The following is a 21,256-nucleotide window of genomic DNA, read 5'->3' as shown; positions in this document are numbered from 1 at the left end:
CTTGGGATAGATTTGATTGAACGGGAAGAATAGACAAACTCCCTCAAAAGCTCAAGTATCAGAAGCCAATCCAGCAATGTCCAGAGAGGGATTTCTCGGGCTATTGCTTCAGGAATATACTTTTTTCAAATTTACTGTGAAGTATTGGGGTCATGAGGGATGAACACTATCGATTGTCAGCCCTCCGCGACTTTTCGTTCCTGAGTCCCCGACCCACGTTTTTACTTAAACTTTGTTACGGCAATGTAGTGTGTATGAAATAGCTTTATTTAACGTCCGCTTCCACCGAGATAATATTGCAGACAATGTTACTTTTATCTGTGTTTAGATATCGATGAGCTCAGGTGGGTCAATGAGTAACCAGGACGTCCCGGGTCCGATCCCGATGTTGGTCGAGAAGTACCTCGTGATTTCTAGCAAGTGTCCCCTTATCAGCGATATTTTGGGGTTGCGGTCGTTCAGATGGGACGAAACACCGGCTTCCCATATACATAATATACCATTGGCAGCACCTCAAAGATCGCCTGAGAGTTGGAAATCGATAAAATAAGCACACAAACTTCCCGTAACAGGCAGCCTGGTAAAGCTTTTATGCATGGCTTCAATTAACATTAAGGGTGAAATACATTTTACTTATAAGAATGTTCTTGAAAGTAATTTAGCTAAGTGCTGGGAGGTTAGCACGTGCGCGCTGTATCATAAAGTCTGTCATTGATTCAAATGGCGTGGTTTCGATTGCGCGGTTGTACGTGGCAAAGGAGTAGGGTCGTCTGTCCAACCTCGTTGGTTTTCTCCGGATCTCCGTCCGGGTCCTCCGGTTTATTCCCACTTCTAAAGACCCCTTCGCGCAAGCGAATTATGGAAATAAAATTGAACCGTGTGTTAGTCCCGAAATGACCTAGTTTGTGTCGAGTGGACGTTAAACAACATTTCTCTCTCTCTTAGTTCTGTGGTGGCTCACCAGAAGGTATCGGATTCGCTTCCGGAGTTGGGCGCGAGATTTCCAGGCGAGTTTCCCCCTTGTCATATTTTCATCATATTTTCATAATCACAGCCCGGTGATATATTTGATGGATAATAAAAATGAAATGAAATGAAATGGGGTTTAACGTCCAACTGCTTTGCTCCTACTGGGCTAATGAAGACGGGCATACGCCATACAGTGTGCTATGAGGGAAATTTTGCCCGGACAGCGGCACTACGGCCTACTCTTATATCGAATTCAAACTGTCAGGAGATCTTTTACGTGCACGCCAATGTATACACGGGACCTCAGTTGTTCGTCCCATCCGAACGATTAGACACAGCTGTCCTTGTCAGGCCCTCCGTCCTGTTATAACTGACAATTTAAGGGGGACCACGCTTGATGGATAATAAAGATTTGAAACCCGATTTGTTCACAATAAAAAAATAAACTTTTACATCGATGCCATAATGTGAATTCTTATTGATTTTATTTTTGAATTGATGGATTGTTGAGTTACCACCTTAAACATTTCTCTGCAGCACACTGAACACTATTTGAGGCTATTCACTCGTGAATATTTAACGAAGTTGTAGACATTATGTATAGGCAAGATTGGTGAGAATTTCTTTACTTCGTTAAACAGACAATTTACTCGGTGCCTTATATCTTTAACGAGTACCCGACAATTAGACGTTTATAATTGTCAATAATTATGTGTAATTTCTTTTTTTTTTTATAGAGCTTTATTTTATTATAGCAGATAGGGTACTTATCAGTCATCTGGTGAAGCAAGCCAAAATTGTCATCGCCGAAATGTATTCTTTATTTTTGAAACCGATTTTTCCCTTGAATGAACATCTTCCATCCACGCTTTGAAGGCGTCTAGCTATGAGCCTCTTCACAAATTCTACTGAAGTATGATGTTTGTATGAAGTTCAGAAAAAGTTTGAAATAATAATAATAAAAAAAAACCCCTCGATGTCAGTTTTCAGATGTAAAATAGATGGTACGGTTTCAAGATGTAATAGTTAAAGAGGAAGTCAGATATTTTGTAGTGAACAGGTTAATTCTGCGTATAAGTACAAGGACCTGGCAAGGACACATTAGGGCAGTGTCTAGTAGTACGGATTTGAGAAGACAAATCGCGAGGTCTTATGTACAGTTGGAATTCGAAGTAAGTGTTGGCCATATCGCCATATCTGTTAATGTAACAGAATAATATGTCCCAATTTTTATTCTGGTCAACAAATTGTACTATTTTACAGTATTCCAATTAATTGATGATACAAATTTCATCTTAACACACTTAATTTTAAAAATTTGGAAAAATTCAACTAAATAAATGATTGAAAAGCCTAACGTAAACCTTTTCAAATGTGACTTGGATTTAAAAATATTTTCGAACCCCCTGGACAAGTAAAATCGGATGTAATGGATAATTTACACAACAGGTAGGACACTTAAACATCTAATACTTAGAATAAGGCTAATATTTATTTACTGGAGCTGTCAAGCCAGCAAGAGTGTTATTGTCCCTTTAAATTGAGGAGATAACTCTCATTCACCGAAAGGTGGGAAATTTCCAAAACGGATTTCAGTCGTGGGTTATTAACTGCAAGGAAAGTTATTTGTCACAGTTTTCGATACGGGTATCTGTTTTTATGATTCTTAAGTTTTATTTTTCAATACTGATTAACAGTTTAAAATTCATACTTGTTATTTAGCGTCATATGATTATTATCTGTGTCAGAATATGTCCCTTTCTTCACAGGAATCTGACCTTCTATCCGTATATATTTGCTGATGCATACACCATGTCGTACCAGACAATGTACATGTATAATAATTATATATATATTGTCTGGTACGACATGGTGTATGCATATATGAAAGTAGAGCCCCAAAACAAAGAAGAAAGCACAGGAATCTGACCTTCTATCCGTATATATACGGATAGAAGGTCAGATTCCTGTGCTTTATATATATATATACGGATAGAAGGTCAGATTCCTGTGCTTTCTTCTTTGTTTTGGGGCTCTACTTTCAGTTTCGCAACCAGTGAGTTTAGCACTAAACCTTTTCGGTGTAGGTATGATGCTAGGTTTAGAACACCTTGCAGCCTTGCTGGAAAGTATAGAATTCATTATAAACATGCAAGGATATCATTAAAGATGATATGTTATGAAGATTTTAACCAGCCCACTGATACATACTATAGGCCTACTGATATTCAGTGAATATGGGTACTCATGCATGATTTGCGTCGCTGACACGACTGATACTAGTTAGGCTACTCCTGTCTGAACCGTGGTAAATTTTAAAATTAAATGGATTTCTTCGATTATGAAAAAACTACTATCTTGTAAAAAAAGTTCTATCTTGTAAAACTGAACTAATCACAAACATTGACACCGAGAAATGCAAAATGGAAGCAGTAATTACGTCACTTAGCGGGATAGATCATTTCGTATAAGGGGTCGCAGCAATTCGGCTTGTCTATCGTAATGGTGTTTGGCCCTTTTATGACATTTCAAATTTTGTGTATGAATAAGCTATTGCTCTCGGACCCAGTAATGAGTTTGGGCGTTTACAAACATAAATACGCCCGTAGTCCGTTATTTTGTTTCTGTCTTGTATTAATTATTTGGTTAGAGAGTTGGGTGGGATTATTTCTTTTGAACACAGGTGCATTACAAAAAGAATGACATTCGTTTTACGGCGTTGAATCTCAGCTTTGAATATCTTTAATATTTCCTGATGAAGTTAAGCAGTCCTCTCAATCTGCTGTAGCCGAGGTAAATCCGTAATTGCCGATGTATTTTACATTTAGGTATAAATACCAAACATTATTATCAACAAATCATACCGCACATCGGTTTAATTATCGGCAGATAGTTCCATGTCTTTCTGTTTCTCTTCGAATATTATTTCCGTTGTGCAAAAACTGTTCAGAATTTTATAATCGTGTGCCTTGGTAACACAATTAATTTCCAAAAATCCCAGCTTCATTTTGAAATTCACAGGGCAATGTATCCATACGATTGTACTCTCATGAAGTTATTAACTATATATTAATCACAAGTATAACTCCATTTTGAAATCCATGGAGAATGGAATTTTCTGATGGCATTTCGTAGATCGCGATCATGCCTCAGCCAATCAACACTTTGAATTCTTTTACCGTAAAGGTACCATGAGTTATTGTATACTACACAGATGCAGTAAAAATGGTTAAATTTAGCACGAAACTTTCACAAGTTTTTTTCCACAGTCTGAATAATTAACACACAAGACACAATAATACACACAATCTACGATGGCTCTTTTGATAGGCATAGGCATACTCATGAGAGTTCATTATCAAGTTCATTTGGGCCTTGGCATACAGTATGTTTAGTCACTGATCAAATTGTTGAATGGACATATTGAAATTATGTTAAGATCAGTCTATATCTACAATCCAGTTCAATTGACCAAAATGTATTTAAAATCAGGTACAATATGGCACTTAGGTAATCAGGTGCTTGCTGTTGTGCACCCAGTGCAGTTTAAACAATAGCCATGTGCACAATGGATGGATTAATGGTTGTTGTACAATGCAAAACTACCTGTGAAAGACTAAATAAGCCTTATCGTTTAATGTCGCCAAAAATTTATATAAGCTTACATGTATATGGTTGATACATTTTAAATCTAGATCCTTAAAGGAGCTAAATCTCTAACTTAATATTTCAAATTCAATATTGGTCCATTTCAATCAATATTGATGTTGTTATCTTGCCATGAAAATAATCAGTGCGGTACAAGGGGGGTTAGATGGCCAAATGGTTAGTGCATGCCGTGTCAGTTGCATCATAAGGTATGTCACTGAGACAACTTACGTGGTTTCGATTCCCCGGTTGTACAGGACAAGAAGTAGGGTCACCTGTCCATCCTCATGGGTTTTCTCCGGGTCCTCCGGTTTCCTCCCACTGCTAAAGACCCCTACACGCAAGCGAATTATTGAAATAAAATTGAACAATATGTTAGTCTGAAAATGACCTAGTTTATGTCGGGTGGATGTTAAACCCTATTTCACTTTACATACCTTTATATTGCTTTAATATGTGCTTTTAGACTCATTTTCATCTATTTCATTGAGAAATAGAGCCATGTACACCCTTTAAAGTTTAATACACACAAAATAAAGAAAAAACTTGACCCATTTCAGGAAAGGAAATGAACCATATGATGCACAGATAAAAGGGACAGATTTGATGCATACCAAGATGTATACTTATTAGCTTTTAAAATCTAAACAAAGGCCTTGATTGGTACTCTTTGGTTAGGTGAATTCAATAGTAAGGCTGCATCTCTAAGCATCAGGCCCCGAGTTCACAAAGCATTCTCAGACTTAAGTTAAGAATTTACTAAAAATTGTTCGCCTTATTTTAACTAAAATATAGCCCTTTATAAAACTTTTGTTGTTTGAATGTATCAAATACACCAATAAGAAACTATTTGTAAAGTTTTGTGTTTTTGGATCAAAGACATTTCTCATAAACAGTGATTGAAAGTTGAGTAAATTCTTAACTTAAGTCTGAGAATGGGATCAGAATGATATGTCAGAGAACCAATTTTGAACGATACTAGGATTCACCTAAAAGCCAACTTCTGGCGTAGGCTGATATCACAGACAGCTGTTTCTTAGGAGGTTTAATAGTCGTGTTTGAGAGGTTCTTCCAGAATAAGGGATGATGAAGTAAAATAAAGAAATTTGTCGCCCCCCCCCCCCCTTTCATAGATTATACAGTCATGTCTTTTGAGATACGGTATCTATGGGACTTTTCATTAACCCGTTAAGTGCGTAGGTCGTTATATAACGTCCTAGACAACTGCCACTCACTGTGTGTAGGGCGTAATATAACGCCTTGGAGGTATTTTCCCCAACCTATTCTTAGAACATAGTTCGTTACTTGGGGGGAATCCCTTGGGAATTCCCCCACGATCGCAGCATGTGTAGGACATTATATTATGTCCTGGACAACTGCCACTCACTGTGTGTAGGGCATAATATAACGCCTTGGGGGTATTTTTCCCAACCTATTCTTAGAACATAGAGTACATAGTTCTTTGTCACTTCGTCAAATTAATTACACAGTAGGGGGTAGTTAACGTTTTAAAAATGTCACGCTTAACGGGTTAACTTCTTTAATCCCCTTTATGTGAATCACCTCAAGAATACATCTTCATAAAGGTATAAGCTGCTGTCTGATTTAAAAAAAACCCCAAAACAATGTAGTTAATAGGTTCTGAAGAAATAGTTGTTTTAACAATTTAATGGACACATCTGATTAGGTCTATCAACTATCTTATATTGATAGGTTGGATTGAGTATTTGGTTTGAATGTTGTATATACAGACAATAATAGTATTTGGTTTGTTAATAAGCTTACTGTAGACAAAAGAGTGGGAGGTTACACTAGAATAATACCCATTAGCATGATGTAACATAAGCTTAAATTACACATACAAAGATCAGCTTTAACTATACACAGAATCATTAATAAGCTAGTAGTAGCTGTAGTTTGTAGTTCATCATATGATCAAGTGAATTTTGTTTCATAAGTTTGACTGTTTTCTGTTGTATTAATATATCTATTTATATCTACTTTCCCCATAGGCTTCATATTAAGATGGCTTCTAATACTGTAAGGTGAGAAGAGAGATAGTATTTATATATAGAACAAACTACAAACTGGGAGAATGGTATATTTATAAGATATTTGTATTATTATTATTAGATTTGATCATGTTTATTTTTCAGTTCCTTCCTTTCAAGCATTTTACAGAAATTGAACCTTAAAATGTCTGATAATGGTAAAGATGATGAACCTCCCTGCAAGAAATCGAAAATAGAAATGGAGAAGAAGATTGGAACTCATGGTGGTAATTTTCACTGTGATGAAGCTTTGGCATGTTTTCTGTTAAAACAGTTACCAGAATACAAAAGTGCTGAAATTATACGGTTAGTCTAGGGAAATTATACATGTACATGTATCTATTAATTTCTTTGCAAAAACACAAGTTAGATTGAGATCCATGTATCAGTGAATTCATTCATGATACATATGGCATTAAAGAAATAGTTTGTCATCCCCTGCAATCTACCAAAACATTCAATCCCACTTTATCCACAAACCTGATTTTTTAAGTGTTCGCTACAATGCGATTATTGTATTTATTATTTTATTTCCTCAAGAACTGTGAAACCCGAAACAGTTACGATCCTTTTTATACGCCCACATAGAAATGACAAGTTACCATCCGGTCTGTATAAAATATATTTATATTTAACACTTTGTCTTCTATTATTTGTATCTGTTAATTTCATACATAATTTCATGTTTCACGTGAAGTCTTTAATTGCCAAGATATGTAAAATTAATTAAACTGTTGTATTTTAGAACTAGAGAACCGAAGATATTAGATACGTGTGATATTGTGGTAGATGTTGGCAGTGTTTATGATCCAGAAAAAAATCGATTTGATCATCATCAAAGGTAAAACCCACCAACTACCATGTTGGGTTTATTCTAACATAAATGATCTAGATTTGAAAAGAGAAAAGAATTTGGGTTATATGAAAATTGGAATTTTTTTTTTATGAAAATTGGAATTTTTTTAAAATAATTTTTTTTTTATTAAAATAGAAATTTCTGTCTTTTAGAAAAATAAAAATTAGATTTTTTTTAAAATAGTAGAATTTAAAAAAAAAAAAATGAAATTATTTCTATTTAAAAGTAGAATTATTTTTTTTAGAAATAGTAATAGGGACTTTTTTAAAAAAAAAAAAATGGTAATTACGAAAGTCACTATTGAATATGTTTTGTGTCAAATTTCCTTGACTCGAAAGGTCAGATATTTTTTGTCCGTCTGTGAATTTATTTGAAGATAACCATATCTTTTACAGTCTAAATATTTTTGTTTTCCAGAACATTTAAAGAAAATTTTAACAGTCTTGATTCAACCAAAAAGTGGGTGACAAAACTGAGCAGTGCTGGGTTGGTCTACTTTCATTTTGGTCGTCAAATAATATCAGATATTCTTAATAAACCTAAAGAAGACCCAATAACAGAATTAATCTATGATAAAGTTTATGAGAATTTTGTAGAAGAGATTGACGCTGTTGATAATGGTATCAACCCAACAGACGAAACTCCCAGGTAGGTCAAACATAGTCTGAATATTTGTCCATAATAGAAGTATGCTGCCTTCTTCAGAAGCTCCACGGAAATCAACTCCTTTTAAAAAAAAGAATGCATTTCCGAACAATGAGGGAAATTTTGCCTGGACAGCGACACTACGGCCTACTCTTCTATCGAATTCCAACTGTCATGGGATCTTTTACGTGCACGCCAATGTGTACACTGGACCTCGGTTTTTCGTACCATCAGAACGATTAGACAGCTGTCCTTGTCAGGGTCTCCGTCCTGCATCACTGACAAGGGGGAACCACGCTGGAAAATTTTGATGCACTTTCTCGGCCAATGCAGGGATCGAACACCCGATCTCCAGGCTAGCGAGCCAGCATCTTACCCACTTAGCCACCGTGATCCCTGCATTTCTGAACAAACATTTTTGTTTTTCATAATAAAATCAACATGGGTTAATTAAAAAAAAAATAATGAATCAACAGCACACATGGCTAAAATTATTCTTTTGTTTTGGCATGTATATTCAGTTTTCTCTAGGTAGTATTCTTTGAGTACCAATAATCTTTTTCTGGCATTAATTTATATCTGTGGTCACAAGTACATCAGATATCATTATTTCCATGTCTTCCATCCATTCAGTGATTATAATGGCTCTCCTAGAAAATTTTCTATAGAAAGTAGCTAACAGTTTTGTATAGAATGTACCTTATGGTTTTGTATGGAAAGTAGCCAATAGTTTTGGAGCTAACAATTTGGTATAGAAATTTTCTATGGAAAGTAGCTAACAGTTTTGTATAGAATGTACCTTATGGTTTTGTATAGAAAGTAGCCAATAGTTTTGAAGCTAACAATTTGGTATAGAAATTAGCTAACAGTTTAACTTTACTTTTGTATTATACAGATATCGACAGACAACTGGTTTAAGTTCACGAGTTGGTGGGTTGAATCCGGCATGGAATGAAAAACAAGACGATAGAGATGTAAGATTTTATCTTCAGTACCATAAGTAGGGCACATAGTGCAAGGCACATATAAAATAATGAAATGATGTTTGAAAGTTAGGCCACCCCAATTTTCAGTTTTGATCTCCAGGAAATTTTTACTTTTAAAACATTGCTTCCTATTCCTTCAGAAAAAATATAATTTGAAAACAAGAAGTATTTGGTAGCTTTTCTTAAGCATTTAGTTCCAGTACCATTTAGTTATAGTTATTGACAGGTGATGTACACAAGGCTCCCAGTCTTGTATCTCATGTCAGTGGTGCAGGATGGAGTACCTTGCAAGGAACAGTGTCTAGCAGAAATCCTTATAGTGGAAACCTAGCATTAGCCCAGTTGATGTAGGAAAATGAACCCCATTGCATATAATTTCTTTTCATTATTTAAAAATGTTGTGTTTTTATTTTTAGAAATGTTTTGAAAAGGCTGTAGCATTGACAGGTTTAGAATTTATGGACCGTGTTAATCATTATAAAAATTCCTGGCTACCAGCACGCGACGTGGTTCTAACAGCAGTCAATAACAGACATAAGGTAAGATGGCGGCCCTAAATTTTGCGCTTGCCCAAAATGACAACATTCTTTTGATACTGGCTGAAAGATTTTATGCCGTGAATTAAGGTGTCCTTATTAGGTGTGAAATGAAATGGTTTATTAACACTGGGGTATTCAGTATAATTAAAACAGGGATTCCATTTTGTTCAGATTTTTAGAATTCAAATTTTATTTTTCATGAGAGTCAGATTTGGAAGTATGACTGACAATCGATACTGCTTTCAAGGATCAATAATATCAGCATATTATATTTACTTATAATTTGTTTTGAAAACATTCAGAATATATATATGAATAACGAAAATAAACGAATTATATATGAGTTTATGCTGTAGTATCATTATGAATACAAGTTGAATGTAGAATAATTATATTTTATTGATTTGACAATTCCGTACCAAAACCAAGGTGTCATCTCAATCAACTTTGTTTGGAAAACAGAACTGTCACCGCTCGACATATTTATGTTATCACCAGAACAATAATGATGTGTAAAATGTAGTTATTTCCCTTTGATGAAACAGATTCAGTAATAGTATATTTTTCGTAGTGATTTCTGATGCACAGAGAACGCCTTGTTTAACGGCTTAATTCATGTTTTTAACTCTTGGTCACTATGAGATCTATATAATTTCAATATTCCACAATATGTTACATTATGAGGAACTATTCGCTCTCATCATAAGCGTCAGACAATTCTTAGTGCTGGCATTTTTTTCTAGTCTTTGGCGATGACTTTTCTGTTAAATTACATTTACTGAGCTAGGCCTAAGCATGGGTTGCAAAGAACACTGTGAAAAGGATTATCTTTAATGGATTTCTTCTGACAAGTGACTACCTATAATTGTGCGATTATGGATATTTAAATATGTATCGATTATCTATCTTCAAAAAGCTTTATTGACAATATTTTCTGTCAGCCCTATTTGGATGCGTTCTCTAAGATATTAGCCAATAAAAAGGTCTGTTTATTCCAACAGTAAGTGAAGTCTTCAGTCTGCACTGAACTATGAGAGAAAGGGCAATGAGGGCATAGGTTAAATTAATATCTTCAGTCAAGGTTCAGCTATGTGACCCATGACTTAATTTTCCATGCAAACTAGTCAGATCTTTCTAGAGTTTAGGCCAGCAAAAGTGTACCAATTTCTAATTGTCTGTAGATTGATGAAAGTGGAGAAATAATGTGTTTTGAGAATGGTGGTGCTCCCTGGAAGGATCATCTGTTCTCTATAGAGGAGGAACTTAATATTGATCCTCTTATCAAGTATGTTCTATTTGCCGACCTGAGTGGACAATGGCGTATACAGTGTGTTCCACTACGTTTGGGTACTTTTGACAACAGGTAATTAAAAATATTTAAATATAAGAAGTTCTTTTTTTTTTATTTGGTGCAATGTCTATTTTCTGTCTTGTCTGCAGGTTTATCCTGTAGATTTTTTTTTGCATGTAGTGCGGACGTGCGGTCCTCCTGCTCTTACTATTAGACACTGCCAGAACCAAAAGTATTGTGATAAAGTAATTGTGGTTCCAAATTTGCTTTTTGTCTATTGCCATAACAGATAAGCCAGTAACTTGAAATAGTACATTTTAAAAATGATATTAATAATAAAGATATGCCATACCTTGAATGCGTACAAATTTTAATTATTTATTATCAGATTTTAACATTTTTTGGTTAAAAAAATAAACTCGGCTTGTAATTATGTTTGGTACCTTGGAGGTGTTACTGTTATCCAAACTTTTTAGTAAAAATTATAGTATATTTTATTGTCTATTTTAGATTAACGTTACCTGAAGAATGGTTGGGTCTACGAGGAGAAGAACTCAGTGAAAAGACTAGTATTCCAGGCTGTGTCTTTGTACATGCCAATGGTTTTATTGGAGGGGCAAACTCATATGAAGGGGTTCTAGAAATGGCAAGGAAAAGTCTACAGTTACACAAACAGAAAACAATTAGTTGATTTATAATGAACATTACAATTACTCATTGTTATTTTGAGACAAACCCCAATTAAGTTTTGTAGTCCTGTGCATTTACATATTTCTGCATTTATGAATTTATGGTCATTCATTCATACAAAACATTAAAAAATAACAATTATATCACCTAAAAATTTTATTATGTGGAATTTTTGTTTTTATGTAATTTTGAAAATTAGCAAAAATGAGACAGACCGCTGCACAAGCCCCTAATACGAGTGATGCAGCCATGAGCCGAGAAATTCAGGTTGTCCCCTGGAGAAATTTTTGTAACTAGAGTCCCTGAAATTACATCTCCTAGACTTGGGGGAAATTATTTTGCAGTAAAATTGAGTACTAAGCATGGGAATTCATATGTTTCTTTAAGAATTTAACAAGTAGGCCTATCCCTGTATATACAAAAAAAGTACTGTGAATCTGTGACAGTTTATGAAAGTGATAATAATTAGTTTGTTTACATGGGAGGAGAAAGAGAAACATATCCTGGTTCGTGCATCACACCTGTCTCTAATCATTGATCATTGTACTTCACTACTTACATTTCAGAAATTGAAGCTAATTAAATTAGATTTCAGAAATTGACCTCAACGCTAGTCCACTGGCCCTGAAGATTTGTTAAATAAACAATATTAGATACCGGTATATATGAAACTGTACAAGGTTATAAAAAGTGCTGTGATAATATGTCCTTTAATTAAATGAAGTAATCGGTTCTAAAGTTACTCGAGTCTGAAAAGTTAATTCATGATTGAAAAAGTTTTGATTAGAAAAGATCGGTTTGATGCAAGATCGGTTTATGAAGTCAATGAATTCCAATGTCGTAACGGGCCCGGTTAGCTCAGTCGGTAGAGCATCAGACTTTTAATCTGAGGGTCAGGGGTTCGAGTCCCCTATCGGGCTTCGATTTTTTAAAAACAATAAATTGATCCAGCATTAATTCAAACAAAAACCTAGAGCGCTCTGTGCTGTTAACAGTTATGTTTCTAATCTGTTGACAAAGAGTTGAATATAATTATAACAATATCATTTTGCGAGCCGAGCACTCACCGACAAGGTTGTTGACTCTGTGCTGTTTTTATGTAGGTCAGGAGTAATGTTATTTTGAAGTAAAGTGAAGGAATTCACGATTTACCTCCGAGTGAGTACCAATTCGAACATACCTATTTACTGACATACTCCTCGCAGTGTTCCGTTTGATTAGAGCTAAGGAATATGATTTACTGATGAACATAAGAAATAGTTGGCGGGAATTGTAGGCGTACTCAAGGTTTTATTTTTGAAACAAATCGTGTGTTAACATGTGTCTCTGTGGCGCAATCGGTTAGCGCGTTCGGCTGTTAACCGAAAGGTTGGTGGTTCGAGCCCACCCAGGGACGATTGGTTTTGGTTCCTTATTACATAAGGATGTAATGTTAAATCTTTGAAACGGTATTTATTTGTATGAGTAAATTTGTTGCAATTGTTTTTTTTATTTAGGCCTATTCACGCGACAGCTTTTCGCTTAGTAAACATTAAAGATCGTAATAGGCATCACACTGGCTTTGTGGTGTTATAATTTTATATGAACGTGTGCTCCCAAGTGGTCTAGTGGTTAGGATTTCGCGCTCTCACCGCGACGGCCGGGGTTCGATTCCCCGTTTGGGAAGTTACCTTTTCGTTATTACAAATTTGTGGCAATGCAGGGAAAGTGATAATTTTGCACGTACAGCTAGTTTCTCATTGAAGTTGTAGTTGAGATTTCCCTAAGATTTGTAGTTAAATTTTGACAGTTTCCCCGTACTAATAATAATAATAGTAATAGTACTAACTAGTAATCTATTCTATATGATGATGATTGATAGTATAATGGATGGTTCAGAAAAGTGCATTGCATTTCAATTTCAATCCTACGTACCGTGAAGTAAATAATGTATCCAAATCGTTACGTACGACAAATTTCATTTTTTTTAGATCTGTCTTTTCTATATAATAATTTGGTTATGCAAACAAATAATACGAAGACTGCACGGTTAATGTTAAAACCAATGGAATAGGTATTGGATAGTTCAAGCAATACTTTACTTAGTTTTACTATCATCAGTATCATTTATTCATTATATTATATCGGCAAATTGAGCAACCCCGGGGGACGACAGCAACCAATTGTAGACAAGGAAACAGCTTGGAATAATATCACACACTTAAAACTAAACATTTATTGTATTTTGTAATGTATTCCGGTGTGATAGTTTGAGTTGACTCCTGGTGTGTGTTTTCTCCTGGGCACTTGCGCATGTCCGAAACTGATGTTTGCCTTAATAACGAAACTATATCTACTTCCTGCGGTACGAGTTGGTTCCTGGTCAGACAGTCCAGGAAAAAGTAGATCATGTACTTGATTAGAGTTTTGTCATTAATAAACATACTTGTTATCGTGATTAGCTGTTGTTTTAGTGATGAGTAGTTACACGATCAACGGATCTAAGTTGATTGGCTTGAAATTGATACTTCTATCGTTCGTGATTTGTTGCCGTTGTTTTTTTTTAGTGATTAGTCGTTCTACACACGTACGATCAGTGGAAACCATACAAATTGATGATTGGCTTGAAATTATCAATTAATTCACCTCCAAGGGAAGATTAAGGCCTTTGATATTTCGTGGCTTCATTTATCACAAATATAAAAGTATGGAATTTCTTATTGCGATTTCTTTAACATAAATATAGATTTATTATACCATCCCATACATTCAAACATGCATGTAGACAGCCATAGGCGTAGGAGCCGGGGGGGGGGGGCAGGGCGGGGCCCCCAAAAATTTATTTTCGGGCAATGAAAAATTCGACGACCTTTTTTATTAACGTTTAGAGAAAAAGTATAACTAACTTATTTCTATGAGATCCACACTGCCCGAAAAGTATTTTCTCGTCTTTTTCTTGTCCACTGCATGCCCGAAAATATGCCCGAAGCTCTCTTATGATATGTATGCCCGAAAAAACGGTATTGATTTCGGGCAATTTTCTCTTATGCCCCCCTGAATTACTTTGAGCTCCTACGCCTATGTTGACAGCCCAAATACAAGAGAGAATGTTCGCATTGTGGACGGGTATATATACTAAATAATAATAATAAAGATCGTCAATTTGCATCCTCTCGTGGTGTTAATACTGTAAATATCGGTACATAATAGTCTGATTTGACCGTAAGAAAATCTTGGGGGAAATCCTATCACGAGGAGTCAATGCACACCGCGCCTGTAACGGTGTGAGTTGACTCCTACAACTGCCCATGCGCCGAACGGTAATCACACACCAGGAACCATCTGAAACTGCCACACCGGTACCGGTGTAAATCCTTGCCCTTGCGTAACACTGTACAGGAAACACAATGATATTGTTATAATTATAGTCAACAGATTAGAAACATAACTGTTAACAGCACACCGCGCTCTAGTTTTTTGTTTGAATTAATGCTGGATCAATTTATTGTTTTTAAAAAATCGAAGCCCGATAGGGGACTCGAACCCCTGACCCTCAGATTAAAAGTCTGATGCTCTACCGACTGAGCTAACCGGGCCCGTTGGGAAATAATGTGTGTAATTTTGCTGATGAATGGACAATTGGGTATCATCCGCGTCCCGTTAATTGCTAAATAATAAATAAAATAAAACCAAGTACGAACAATCCAAACCATTAGACAAAATTCGAAGTCCTAAAAAAACGGTAGAGGCAAAATAGTGTAATAAGGCAAAATCGTGAAATCAGCATATATATCATAATATATGGACTGTTCACATTCTAGCAAGAGCTCTGTGACTGTTGATACGGGTTTCACTTTCAGGTCAAAGTTTCAAATGACAGAAAAAAATTTTTTAAAAATATTTTGTGAAAATATACATAAAATGCTACCCAATTTTTTTATTTCATCAAAATATTCTAATTAGATCCAAAGTTATGGAATTTTAAAATCCGAGATCGACGTCAATAATGTAATCAAAATGCTCTATACCAGTCAACGCGTGGCTTGGCACCAAAATAAGTGCTTTTCAGTCATATTTGAGTGACGTCATAAGCGGTATTTTCCCTTCAGAATCGCTAGTACCAATTTTAAAACTGAAATCCGCACGTTATTGTCAGCTAAAATTTATTAAAATCGTAATAATTTGAATGATTATGTCAAATATTTATAATCTGGATGATACCTCAAGAAAGTTTTTTTATATTTAGTCGAAATTTGACAATTTTCAGTCATCAAAACAGATAAATCCCATTTTCTACGGGTCTACTTGTCCGATCACGTGGTATCAACAACCATTATAACCACAAAAATGTTATCTATCGTTTGATTGGTTCTATATCAAAATCCCCCGGAAACTAAGCTGCGGATTCACCAATGAAGTGAGTCGTAGCAATGGAAAATCTCAGGCCGCGTGACGTCAGAGCGGTATTACAAACGGTAATTTCGCTTACATTTCGATAATTTTTTAGCCTGAATCTTTGCAGATATTGAGATTGATATTAAACTATTGCAATACAATTGCTAGTAATGCATTTACATAAAATAGTAATTCAGAATCGTAGATTGAAGTGGGCTATATTTCAGCTGCTGGCTGTCCGATTTCACGCTAAAGTCACGTGACCTGAAACGCCGCCCTGAGTGATGAACGGTTGAGTGTTGTAATTGTTGTGTTCACCGGCTTATATGATTTGTACGATCTCTGGCTATCAGATCGATATTTAGATTATTTCCAGACTGATAGAACTGTCCTAATATAAAATATAAGGTGAAAAGTAGTAAACACATGTAGTATACTAAAACTAGTAAGTAATCTGATATCTATGATTTTCAGCGGACAAATAGCCTAGTGAGCTACACTTAACTTCATATAACGAGAAAGCTGTTAACAGGGAGTGGCCGCGTGGCCTAATGGATAAGGCGTCTGACTTCGAATCAGAAGATTGCGAGTTCGAGTCTCGTCGTGGTCGAATTTTTTTTTTTTATTTTTTTTTAGGCTGTATACAAAATAATATATTATTTCTTATAGCATTAATTAAGCATTTTTTTTTATTTTTTTTTTATCAATCGTCTACCAAAATATAGGACATCTTCAATCACCGTCATTGTAACTTGTATATATGGTCATTAATATTATTGATATGATCAAAGCATATTAATTTGTGTTATAAATCTAGACATTCCGTGACACAAATCTTTTAATCTTGTAGGAAAAAAAATTGCTATTTCTACAAAATTGACCCCGACGTGATTTGAACACGCAACCTTCTGATCTGGAGTCAGACGCGCTACCGTTGCGCCACGGAGTCTGCATATTATCACGGAGAAAGCTTTGAATTATTTTATTGTTGTGACGTCATACAGACCCGAGATGCTATACTTTTAACCATCTATATTATTATGTTTCAACCAAAACAAGCCACCGCATCATTATTCACATCAACAAACCTGAAAAAATATTTTGCAAATTGAACGTGCTGCCCTTTTCAAAGACTATATAGGCCCTAGGCGCTTTACATTTCATACAAACTCAACCATTGGCAACCAACGGTTTACATCGGCACTAAAGTAACAAAAGATAGGCCCGAAAAACTATAAAATGCTGAATGATTGTTACAATGAGTCAATGACTCCAAATTGTGAAAATTAATTATGTCTCATTTTTGCAAGGATCATTCATGTATAAATTAGCTGTGATTTTGACTTGCTGTGCCTCGACTTTCATTGTCCCTTTCACAAAAACAAAAAACCCAAAAACAATTAGGCCCCTATTTAACACTTATTAGTTACACTATAGATGTGTGCTTGTTCAGGTGTCTAAGGCGGTGAAACGCTGGCTAACACGCACTGCTACTCAGAATAATTTACTGAAAATGAGCAGGTTAGATTATCTCTCATCATTGTGCATGCGTCTATTCGAACGACAAGACTTAGCGACCATAATTTTGTTATGCAATATGAATTTTGACATTGAACGTGGTCCGGGGATCTGGGTCTAAAATAATCCCGAGTGCATATCTGTACTTTATGAAACAGAACCTATAATTTGGTGGGATAATTGAAAATATACCATTAGAAAAGAATCTTTATTTTCACGTAAAATAAGCAAACGCGTAAAAATGAATATTGGCAGACTAATAATAAACTGATAACTTTGCAAGGGAAAATAGCCAAAGGTATTTTATTATTTATGTAGATTCGATTTTAATTCAAGATTTGGAAAATAAGATAGCAGAGTATGAATAAAATAAAGGTAGAGGGGCCGTTATAAGATCAAAGTCCGGAGACGCTTTAGTATCTGATAAATGATTAAATGTATATCTTATTTTATTTTTTAAGTCTTGAAAAGAAAAATCAAGAGAAGTGTTTAATCACGTGTCTTCAAATAAGATATATGATCCTGGTGATATATTTTATACATGTTCTAAATATTATGAAAATTTGTATATAGCAGACGATTCTGGTGAGCAGACGGCACTTTGTAAGCATTCTTCTAGCAGCCTGAATGATGTCGATAGCCAATCATGTGACCGTTCTATCACACCCCACGAAGTTTATACAGCGCTTGACGGTATGAAACGAGGCAAGTCCCCGGTAATGATGGATTAACCGTTACTTGATATTTACGCGTGTGGGTTGTGCCTCTCTATTCATATATTTTAAAACATAAAATTAATGTTTAATCTTTATCTTGCACAATGAAATATGGGGTTATTTCTTTATTTGATAAACTGAAAGGCGACAAGCGAATTCTGAAGAATTCTGTTGTTTGGGAGCCACGGTGAAAGTGGGTACGGCGCTGGGTCGCTAGCTTGGAGATCGGGTGTTCGGGATTTTCCGACGTGGTTTTTCCTTGTCAGTGGCGCAGAACGGAGGGACTGCCAAGGAAAGCTGTCTAGTCGTTCGTATGGTACGAACAACCGAGGTTCCGTGTAAACATTGGCATGCACGTAAAAGATCAATTGGCAGTTGGAATTCGATATAAAAGTAGGCAATAGTGCCGCTGCTCGAGCAAAAGTTCCCCCATAGAACACTGTATGGCGTATGCCCGTCTCCATTAGCACATTAGCCCAGTTGGAGCAGAGCAGTAGGACGTTAAATCCCATTTCATTTTATTTATTAACTTGTTGAATGTTGATTACAAGATAAATTCACGAATTTTAGCTCTAAGACTATAACGGTAAGTTATTAGTACACTTATCACGACCTGGAACACATGACTGCTAATATTTTCTCAATCAGAGATGTTTTAGATTTTGTAGACTTTGAAAACATACCATGTTATTTATTAAAATTAGATGCCCTTAAAGATAAATTATGGGAGATTAGATAAAGAGCTGACAGTTCTCACGTACTATAATAGTTATAATAACTAGACACTAGTTAAAATTTCAGTCGAATTGATCCACTACGAACCGAGAATTCAGCGATTGAAATTTCGACCTAGCCTCGATCATCATTACTAAAGTCTCGATTATCCATTTCATTATTAAATCTTGAATGAAAGTTGAGCAGCAAATCGGATCATAATCCAATAAATATCGCAGGCTAGCAATTACATCGAGAGTTGATTATGATCTGGATAACTTAATTAATGTCTAATTAATAATTTAGATAACATTTCAGACCTAAATAAAGACCGGCAATAGGCAGATTTAGCTCTTGCATAATGTATGTTTAAGGCATTTGATAGAGTAACTCATTCCTATTATATTACTATTTTAAAACACTTTAACTTTGGAATTAATTTATTAAATTTATATACTGGTGTACGTAGTTGTGTATATTCAAGTACAGTTCTTCTAGAATGAAAATGGATTTTGTATTTGTATACTTTTTGAATAAATATATCTACAAGAAAAAAAAAGACAAAAAAAAAAAGACGCTGGCACGCTAGTCTAGAGGTCGCGTGTTCGATTCCTGCATTGGCCGAGAAAGTTCATTGGGATTTTCCGGCGTGGTTTCTCCTTGTCAGTGGTGCAGAACGGAGGGCCTAAAAAGGAAAGCTGTCTGGTCCTTCGAATGGACGAAAACGGTTCATTCCCATATCGCCGACTCACCGAGTTTTAGGGGAAAATTTTGGTCGACGTTATGGGAATGAGTGGCCAAGAACATTAGACCCAAGCTGAAGGATAAATCTCATTAAGCAGATAATTTTGGGAGCATTTATTTTTTATTTTGTTTAATTTATAACAATCTTTAACACATAACATAACACAATTTAAAAATTTTGCACGCATAAAGTGTCCAACATAGTCCGAAAATTCTAATAAATTCAGTCTTCCTTGTTCATATCTATGCTTGGAATCTTCAATCTTCCTGTTGATATCGGTGTATTTTTTCTTTTTCGGTGGTTGTCGCTGGCCGCTTGCATACTGCAGTAACTGAATTTCAATCGTCTTTTGCTCTTCTTGCAAAAATGCCACCAGTTCAAAAAAATATTCGTTATTCGTTCTCTTATTCAGTCTATACTTAAAACCGCCAACACAAAGGTACCTGCTACCTTTTGCTGTAGGAATAAACTTAGATTGTAACTGTGCAGTAGGAATGATTTACGTATTTATACTTATTGAGAAATAATCACAATGAACTGAATTTCGATCACCTGTCAGCTTCATGTTGAACTGCAGCCTATTTTATTAATTAATGTGGGAGTTGAATTGACAAAATTCAAGTTCATGTAATTTAAGTGAACTATATTCATTTTATTAATGTGAGTGAGTCGACTTCTGATAAAAATCAATTTCAGTGAACTATATTAATAATGACTGGCCCCTGCCTCATTAACGCTTTTAATCCGTTTTAATCCCATCAAAGGGTGCCGCGGTCGACTTTCCAAAACTCGGTGAGTCGGCGATATGGGAAGACCCCACGAAAACCCGTTGACCCTTGTATACATTGGATACATTGGCGTGCACTTTGACAGTTGAAATTCGATATAAGTAGGCCATAGCGCCGCTACCCGTGCACAATTTCCCCTCATAGCGCACTGTATGGTGTATGCTCGTCTTCATTAGCCCAGTGGGAGCAGAGCAGTAGCATGTTAAACCCCATTTCATTTCATTTGCTTAAAATATATTCTCCATTTTCGTCTTAAGTCCTTTAGAAATACATCATAGAGGGAATGGAAATCCTTCTAAGGAAAGCAAGGACTTCAGGCCCCTACTCTACCTCTCTTTATAAAACTAACTTTTGTACACACAACAAGCATTAAATTTTTCTATTTCGCACAACAGATAGGTATATTATTTTAAAATTTCCCGTTTTTCACTAATCTTCCACCAAAGATTAAACATTAAGCAAACTAAGGAAAAGAAAGTGGTTCGATCCCTGCAATGGCCGAGAAAGTTCATCGGGATGTTGCGAAGTGGTTTTCCCGTGTGACTGGTGCAGGAAGGAGGGTCTGACAAGGGCAGCTGTCTAGTCGTTCAGATGGGACGTAAGACCGAGGTCCCGGGCAAAAGTTTCCTTACGGCGTATGCCCGTCTTCATTAGCCCAGTCGGAGCAGACCAAAAGGACGTTAAACCCCCATTTCATTTTATTTTTTGAAAAAAAAGCGAGGTAGT

At 35.6% G+C, this 21,256-nt stretch overlaps 1 protein-coding gene and 6 non-coding genes across 8 annotated transcripts; 5 read left to right on the top strand and 2 right to left on the bottom strand.

The window, feature by feature from the left end:
* Positions 1–2,527: 2,527 nt before the first annotated feature.
* On the top strand, positions 2,528–11,834 carry LOC126823797 (MYG1 exonuclease). Of its 2 annotated transcripts, none has more exons than XM_050552803.2 (8): positions 2,528–2,616; positions 6,774–6,974; positions 7,414–7,509; positions 7,942–8,172; positions 9,065–9,143; positions 9,572–9,694; positions 10,876–11,057; positions 11,496–11,834. In XM_050552803.2, the coding sequence occupies exons 2-8, from the start codon at positions 6,814–6,816 to the stop codon at positions 11,674–11,676; spliced, it is 1,053 nt and encodes a 350-aa protein (XP_050408760.1). In that variant the 5' UTR covers positions 2,528–2,616; positions 6,774–6,813; the 3' UTR covers positions 11,677–11,834. The 2 variants fall into 2 exon arrangements, with proteins under 2 accessions (XP_050408760.1, XP_050408759.1); XM_050552802.2 differs by lacking the exon at positions 2,528–2,616 and adding an exon at positions 6,530–6,662.
* A 688-nt stretch (positions 11,835–12,522) lies between these two features.
* Trnak-uuu (transfer RNA lysine (anticodon UUU)) lies at positions 12,523–12,595 on the top strand. Its single transcript has one exon. It is a non-coding gene; the product is annotated as a tRNA-Lys (tRNA).
* Positions 12,596–12,997: 402 nt separating this feature from the next.
* On the top strand, positions 12,998–13,071 carry Trnan-guu (transfer RNA asparagine (anticodon GUU)). Its single transcript has one exon. It is a non-coding gene; the product is annotated as a tRNA-Asn (tRNA).
* Positions 13,072–13,268: 197 nt separating this feature from the next.
* Positions 13,269–13,340, top strand: Trnae-cuc (transfer RNA glutamic acid (anticodon CUC)). Its single transcript has one exon. It is a non-coding gene; the product is annotated as a tRNA-Glu (tRNA).
* Positions 13,341–15,177: 1,837 nt separating this feature from the next.
* Positions 15,178–15,250, bottom strand: Trnak-uuu (transfer RNA lysine (anticodon UUU)). Its single transcript has one exon. It is a non-coding gene; the product is annotated as a tRNA-Lys (tRNA).
* A 1,336-nt stretch (positions 15,251–16,586) lies between these two features.
* Positions 16,587–16,659, top strand: Trnar-ucg (transfer RNA arginine (anticodon UCG)). The gene has a single exon. It is a non-coding gene; the product is annotated as a tRNA-Arg (tRNA).
* A 267-nt stretch (positions 16,660–16,926) lies between these two features.
* On the bottom strand, positions 16,927–16,998 carry Trnaw-cca (transfer RNA tryptophan (anticodon CCA)). The gene has a single exon. It is a non-coding gene; the product is annotated as a tRNA-Trp (tRNA).
* Positions 16,999–21,256: the final 4,258 nt, after the last annotated feature.

The sequence above is a fragment of the Patella vulgata genome, chromosome 6 (assembly GCF_932274485.2).
Source record: "Patella vulgata chromosome 6, xgPatVulg1.2, whole genome shotgun sequence".
Lineage (NCBI taxonomy): Eukaryota > Metazoa > Mollusca > Gastropoda > Patellidae > Patella > Patella vulgata.
The sequence above is the reverse complement of the archived record's forward strand: the minus strand, read 5'-3'. Positions and strand labels throughout refer to the sequence as shown.